Raw genomic sequence first — 7,820 nt, forward strand, 5'->3', positions numbered from 1 at the left:
ATTCCAGCAGGATCACGGACCGAGATGTAAGCATTTACTGTGATGTTATTATCAGCTATTTTTGTAACACAATGCACAATGCAGCCATTTTGTTGTCATTTGTATTTCAGTATGTCACTCTAAAATCAGTATATGAGGAAAGGGTTAATGCTCGGTTATCGCAACTCAGTGTTGTCCTCACTGCTGAGCAAAAGATCTTCTTTGTCTTTATTGCTTTTCTCTGTTATATTCAATTTAATTCTGACAGTATAAATATAGTGTCATGTTATCCTCACCTGGCCTTGACAGTGGTCACGAGACAGAGACTTAGCAAGAAAGGCAGAACAAGCTCCTTGTTTCTGTGAGAAGTTTGTCAAAGAAAGCTTTTCTCTTAAATACGTTACATACTTATAAAAGGCAGCCAGCAACAACCATCTTAAAAAAAAAATCCACAAAATACAAAATGCATCCACATAATGGACTGGTAAACCCCTCCCCGTCCCTCTGTTTCTCTTCATCTTGACAGTTCACAGCGTGACTCTCACCTTCAGGACTTAAATGTTATCACCAAAGGATTAGGCCTCAAAGTTTGTCTTGGGTGCTGTATGTTATTTGTTCTTCTCATGTGTGCATGTACTGTATACGTATGTACATGAATGCATATATTTGCAAGAACACTCCTGTGAGGTGTGTCTGTAAAAATAGTCTGGACGATAGGGATGATGTTGCACAAAGCTCAGAAATGCGCTCCTTGATATTTGCTTTAGGCAGTTTTCCTCCTGTTTTTTTTTTTTTCTAGACTTTGGGTGACTGCTTTCCTGCATAACTTGTTCTTCTGAATGTGTTTTGCAACTCAACTGATGATTTCAAACTTAACCTTTAGAGTTAAAAGACAAAAGGTAGCTTTCCCTGCAAGAACCCAGTAAAGACTGTCACCCATTATATGAAGGTCACGATATGCTAACTCCTGGACATAGGAATAAAGCTTAACCTCTCACGATAAGGTGACACATTTGAAACATATTGAAGCTCCAAACACTGCTTGAGGTTTTATGAGGTTTTATGGTTCCTGGTGGGGTGGAGGCAGGTTGGGCAATCCTTTATTCCTCTTTTTCCTGTTGGGCAGGATTCAAGCTTTCAAAAGGAAACACTTAATAAACAGAAAAATCCAAACTCATCAGGACTACCTCATTCCCTTCTGGTTCAATTCTCTAACTCTCAGACAGAATTATAGGAGGTTTTCAGACATACCATGTTCTTCTTGGTCAAATCTTCTGTAACTCAGGAAGCATAAAGACATGAGAATGTCTAACACAACGGTCTCTTTTTGTTCCAAATCTTCTTAACTTAGGAGAACATAAAGACATGAAGATATCTAGAAACGGTCTTTTTTCCCAAGCCATCTTTCCCCACCAGGCCAGGTGGATTGTGGCATTCTGTTAAAATTCTTCATTTCTTCATCAATCATCTTTTAAGCAGGAATTCAGTTTTCTTGCTGAACTGTGAGGCTCTGCCACAGTTCCATCGTCCCAAGTTGACATCCATTTCACCGTGACAGGCCGGGCGCCTGCGGGGGAACACCCACAGAAAGGGGCTCTCTCTCTCCCATACCGACATCCATCTTACCCGCACAGGCCAGGCCTGCAGGGGAGCACCCCCAGCAGGGTGCTCTTCCCTGACTGCCTCTCCACAGTCCTCGGTCTCCTGGAAGTCAGACAGTCAACTGGACAGAGCCTCTGGCCGCAACCGTGAGAGACCTCTCTGTTCCTCTTTTTTCCTGGGTTTTTAAAAGATTCTGGTCAGTAGACCTTATCCTCTCATCCAACCAGATGCCACAGTTTGCAGTTAATACCTTATTTGGCGTGCAAAGTCATATTCTTCAGAACTTGACTAAACGTTGATTATCATTGATTAGACATTAATTATCAATCAAATCCTTAGTTTTGCATGGTACAGTCATTTTTGTTACTTCCTTAGAAAACTGTGTGTCTCTTCTCTATGTCACATACACACACTTCTATAATTCCTCTTTTCAGGGATGTGTGTCTACTTCCTTTTTTTGTGATTCCGCATTTTTCACTCTTTAGATGTAAAATCACTTCTCTCCATTCTTTCAATACAATCATTTCACATTTTATTCTTACACATTCACTAATGATTATTTCAAACAACACACATACATAAATCATCTTATGATTATCCTTACTTATTAAAAGTTAAACTTTCTAAGCATTATGCCATAGCATTTTAATAATAATTTTTCCCTCTCCTCCAGCATCTCCTGCGGTTTTCTCTGTCTCCTCTGTTTTTTGTGTTTCTTGGTTCTCTCTGGGACCCGTATTTACAGCTTCGCTGACATCATACAGCTCTGGATAACTGTGGGACTCTGACTCTGTAATTGTGAATGGAAACAAAGGGAAAAATTGTGAGAATATGGGAGCAAAGTCCCAAGCACACAAGAGTAGTTATGGGTTGGAGAGCAACATTGCCAGATGCTTTTTAGAACAGATCTGTTCCTAATGTGTCTTGCCTTAGGATGAAAGTGTCTATTGTTTTCTTGAACAACAGAGGAAATTGTAATAGAGTTCTGGTTTAGATCTGAGGTCTGGTTAATATGTGGCTGTCTCCTTTGTTTGTGTGTGTCAGTGTGAATCTGTATGCACCCATAGGGACCTAGGACACAACAGTTTCCTCTTTGTCTAGAGTCTGAAGTGAAGATCATTTGTGCTTCACAGAAGCTTCTATTTCTGACCAGAGGCTGGGATTGAGCCTAACCCTGTATGGGGCTAGAGTAGGGGCCTGTATATTGCTTTGGAGTCATGCCAGCTTTGTCTTTTAGTGGTTCAAGACTCGCAGCACTCTGATTTTATCCAGATTATGTCAGAATAAGGGCCCATAAACATACAGTCATGTAAATAAACCAACCTACACCTATAGATCTAAAAGAGCAGAAAACCAATTGTAGTGCACACTCACTCATGTTAACACAACAGTACAGAAACAAAATAAATCAGAAGACAAACACACAAACAGAAATTGTGTAATTATTGATGCTGGTGTAAAGCAAAGTTTTTTGTTATTGGACTGTTCTGGTTAATGATATTGACCTCACAAATGATTTCTCTATTGTTTGATTAGGAAAAGTGTTTATGGAAAACACTGGCCTTGGCTTATTTCAACAGTGTTAATTTTCAATGTCCAAAAATCTCATCTGCAGGTGTCAAATATTTCTAAAGTCAGTCTCTTACCCTCTCTAGGTATGGCGTGATGCAGGGACCCAGGTGTTTTTCTCCTACGCTGTGTGTCAGGGAGTACTGACTGCTCTGGGAAGCTACAACAAATACAACAACAACTGCTACAGGTCAGCGTCCTTACTTGCAGACATGTTGCTCCCGTGGTACATTACCACATTTCCAGATTTACATTTGACAGTGCAGGCTTGCTCTGTTGTAGGGATTGCTTGGCACTGTGTTGTCTGAACAGTGCCACCAGTATCTTTGCTGGTTTTGCTGTGTTCTCAGTGCTGGGATTCATGGCTGATGACCTCGGCATAACGATGGAGGAAGTTGCTACTAGTGGTGAGCTAACTCCCTACTTTTTCACCTTCTGCATTGTTTATTTTATTGCATTACTGTCAACTTAATTTGCATATTAAAATATCTTTTCTCATGTTTATTTCTAGGGGCAGCACGGTGGCTCAGTGGTTAGCACCGTTGCCTCACAGTGAGAAGGTTCTGGGTTCTGGGTTCGGGCACCACCCGGGACCTTTCTGTGTGGAGTTTGCATGTTCTCCCCGTGCTTGCGTGGGTTCTCTCCGGGTACTCCGGCTTCCTCCCACAGTCCAAAGACATGCAGCTTAGGTTGATTGGTGTCTCTAAATTGCCCATAGGAGTATGTGTGGTTGTTCATCTATGTGTTAGCCCTGCAATGGATTGGTGACCTGCCCCCCCCCACCCCACCCCCTCGTGACCCTGTTCAGGGACTAAGCAGTAGAAAGAAAAAAAAATGAATGAATGAATGAATGAATTTGTGACTGTGGTTTTTATGCTGACAGTGTTGAGAACAACTAGCAATGGCCACAAGATGGCACCTTAGTAGTAGTAAGTAAGCAAGCTTTATTTATATAGCACCTTTCATAGATAAAATCACAAAGTGCTTCTTCACAAGGTCAACAGATACAAAAGCAGAACAAACAAAATAACAATATAACAGAAGCCAAAAAATAACATAAAAATAAAAGAACAGGCATAAACATATTTAAAACTAAAAATCAACTAAAGGCCTGTCTAAAAAAGTGTGTCTTCAACTGCTTCTTAAAACCATCGACAGATTCGGCCATGCGTAAAGAAAGGGGCAACGCATTCCACAGTCTAGGAGCCACAACCTGAAACGACAGGTCCCCCCTAGTCTTCAAACGGGTTTTGGGGAATCCTAAACTTAACTGGTGAAGTGAATATACAGTAAGAAAGGCGTAATATGAGCTGTTCTAGAGGTTCCTGTAAAAAGCTTCGCTGCATCATTCTGCACAATCTGAAGACGATTTAAGGCTGACCTATTATAACAAATAAGAAGGGAATTACAATAATCAACACGTGAAGAGATAAAGGCATGAACAATCATTTCCAAATCAACCTTTGATAACATTTTCTTTAATTTAGTGATGTTCCTCAGGTGATAAAAACAATTCTTAACCACCTATCTTATGTGGCAATCAAGAGACATAGACTGGTCAAACACAACGCCAAGGTTTCTGAGGCTCGACTGGACAGAGGAGCCCAAACCTTATGTTTGGATACAGCTGAAAGATTCCACTTTTCAGTGGCTGTAGCCAGTGGTGTTCCTAAGGCATCCAAAAAATGATACTGACCTTCAACAAGCCTGTTGTTTTTTTTATTTAATTGTCTTTCTTTTGTGTGGTTGTGGTCTAATTCTCTGCTTAACTGTGTTTCTTCTTTTTAATCCTCTATTGCAAAGCAATTGGAGATTATCTCTCTGGGGGCAGTGCGATATAATCAGACGCAATATATAAAAATATATGTTTAATAATGATTAATAGTTAAAGCAATGGTTCCTAAGCTCGGGGTGGGGACCCCTCAAAAGGACAGAGGGGTCACTGGATCATATTAATAGATATGAAAAGATGTATGCTCTCAACTACACCCATGATGGAGGATTTAGAAAAATACATTGCTTCATTTTAAGGGGTCACACGCCAAACAGTTTTTAAAGAACTATGTAAATCAGTGCATTCATTTGCACTCTACAGGTCCTGGACTGGCCTTCATAGCCTATCCTAAGGCTCTGTCGTTGCTTCCTGGCTCATCCTTCTGGGCTGTGCTCTTCTTCCTCATGATCCTCTTCCTGGGCCTAGACAGTCAGGTACTGCAGATTGTGCATTATGTACAGTGTATTATGTACAGTGTATTGGTGTTGCATTTCACTTACAGATAAACTAACCTTCAATTCTGTGCTCACAGTTTGTGTGCGTGGAGAGCCTGTCCACAGCCATCACAGACATGTTCCCACATAAGCTGAGGAGGCCTGGTGCCAGAGAGAAACTGGTCCTGGTCATCGCTGTTGTCTGCTTCCTACTGGGGCTGCCACTCATCAGTGAGGTAAGTAGAAGGAAGAGGATGATGAAGGATGATTAGGAAGTCAGCAGAGCCAGCTGATTTTCTGTTGGCTCTCCACACAAATGTATGGGAGAATATTAAATAATACGATTGCTTTTTTAGACTTTGCAAATGATATTGGACTGAATGGATCAATTTCAGTGGTCATAATGTTATGGCTGATTGGTGTTTACTGAAAGAAACTGAAGCATCATGTACAATATATTTTAATTATTCATATCTACAAAGGAGAGAAATGGGAATACTTTTTCCCTGAATGCTATTTTTCTGCCATTGTTTCAGGGAGGGATAATCCTCTTCCAGTTGATTGATACCTATGGTCCCAGTGGGACCACTCTCCTGCTCATTGCCTTGATTGAGGCTGTTGTCATTGCCTGGGTGTATGGTAAGTTATGTCATTACCTGTTATTAGTGCATTGTATGACCAACAACAAAGCAGTTTACTAACTTCCAATTATTAAAAATGTTTTTTTAAGTTTGTTTCTACTGTATCAGAAGGCCTTTGTATTGAGGTGTACTAATTTAGCCCACTGTTAGCTAGTGTGATGGCAGTCTTCTCTGATTACTGTGATGATACGTGTCAGGATATATAGTCAGTTATATTCTGTTGTTATCTAGTGCATTGCGTTCACAGTAGCTACCAGAAAGAACTTCATTTGATTTCCTCAGCTTGTGCAGTTCTGACTGCAGCATTTGTTTCATCAGTGTAATCAACTTATCTGTATCTGTATAATCTTATCTGTAAGAAAGCAGCTCCAGATAAAAATGTCTGAGCTTCAGTCATTTTATTTTTATCTTGTGTAAAATCAAACCAGTGCATTCAGCAACAGTAAAAGGACATTCTGATGAGACTGAAAAAATAACATAATTCTGCATTTATTTATATTTTAACTATTTAGAGCTTGTTTCTCTTAGCATCTTTCTGTTATTACTTTGCATATGTGCCTCATGTAGATGCACTCTCCTAATGGAGTATCCTTTATAGCTTTGTCTGTTTTTATTTATTTATTCAGCAAGTAGGTGTTTCCAACCTTTTTTAAGCTGCCTTGCTGAGAATGAGATGAAAAGATCAAGACCACTCTTATATCTAATATATAAGACCACAGTTAGCTTAGCTTGTTATAACAGCAAAGATACAGGGATAAACAGTTAGCCTGGCTCTATCTAAATGGTCAAAAAGTCAGATAGCCAGCACCTGTAAATCTCATTATTGAACACATTGTATCTTGCTTGATTAACCCATACAAACCCCACAAACTAAGCTAACTGGCTACTGGCTGTGGCTACACATTTACCAGACAGACAAGATTGCGGAATAAAAAAACAAAACAAAAAGTGTATTTCATAAAATCAGGAATTACCCCTGTAATGTTGGCAAATGGTTTACAGTGATCTGACTGTAACCTTTGTTACTTTACAGTACCTCTTTGCTCTCTTTTCATTTCTGCTTTGATGCTTCCTATTCAGCCATTCAGTTTCTGTTGTTCAGCTTGTTGACCCCCGTTCTTTTCACCACGTTAACTCTGAGAGACAAAGCAGTCCGAGTAACTTCAAAACAGTGCTGATTTATTCAATGATCACAAGTAAAATTAATATTACACGCTCAGGAGTCTTTGCACCTCCAACATGCACGCAGGCAGCTGGTAGATGAAAAGCCCTGAACCATAACAGGCCTATACATTATATCACTTCGGGCTAGCCCATACTACTCAGGGACGCCAAACCGTGACGTCTCCCAGTGCCAGCTTTGCAGCTGACCAGAGCAGTAGTCGAAGCATGAAGAAAATCAATGTGTGATTGTCTGTTGATTGTGTGGTGTGTAGCTAAAACATTCTGACATGACATCTAGTGACATGTCATGACATTAAACATAAGAAAATATTATGATTACGATTATGATTAAACACGTCATAATAATAATACTAAACATTCTGTCTCCTAACAATAATCAACTTTCTGTCTTATCCTTGAACCTGAACAACCTGGAGTACCCTATGGGAATGACTAAGCATTTAACAGCCTGAGCTAGACATCCTGTCTACCCTAAACATTTCTAATACGCACATAAAGTATCTAACCAGTGTCTATCTAACTAAAAATACCTAATATAGACGTTTTGTCACCAAACCACTTTCCGTTGTTTAAAGACTCATAGGAATTTGTCATAAATGTCAATAAACAGAAAATGTGGTGTTCCACAGTCGGTGT

At 39.9% G+C, this 7,820-nt stretch overlaps 1 protein-coding gene across 1 annotated transcript in view; it reads left to right on the forward strand.

Moving 5' to 3' along the window:
* Nucleotides 1–7,820, forward strand: part of LOC109959787 (sodium- and chloride-dependent GABA transporter 2-like) — a 24,593-nt gene that overhangs the window by 4,936 nt on the left and 11,837 nt on the right. The window contains exons 9-14 of the mRNA XM_020599436.1: nt 1,499–1,689; nt 3,237–3,340; nt 3,433–3,557; nt 5,246–5,358; nt 5,457–5,594; nt 5,895–5,997. Of these exons, the coding sequence (XP_020455092.1) occupies nt 1,499–1,689; nt 3,237–3,340; nt 3,433–3,557; nt 5,246–5,358; nt 5,457–5,594; nt 5,895–5,997 (774 nt within the window). The remainder of the gene's footprint in view (nt 1–1,498; nt 1,690–3,236; nt 3,341–3,432; nt 3,558–5,245; nt 5,359–5,456; nt 5,595–5,894; nt 5,998–7,820) is intronic.

This window comes from Monopterus albus, unplaced genomic scaffold (genome assembly GCF_001952655.1).
Source record: "Monopterus albus unplaced genomic scaffold, M_albus_1.0 scaffold41.1, whole genome shotgun sequence".
NCBI lineage: Eukaryota > Metazoa > Chordata > Actinopteri > Synbranchiformes > Synbranchidae > Monopterus > Monopterus albus.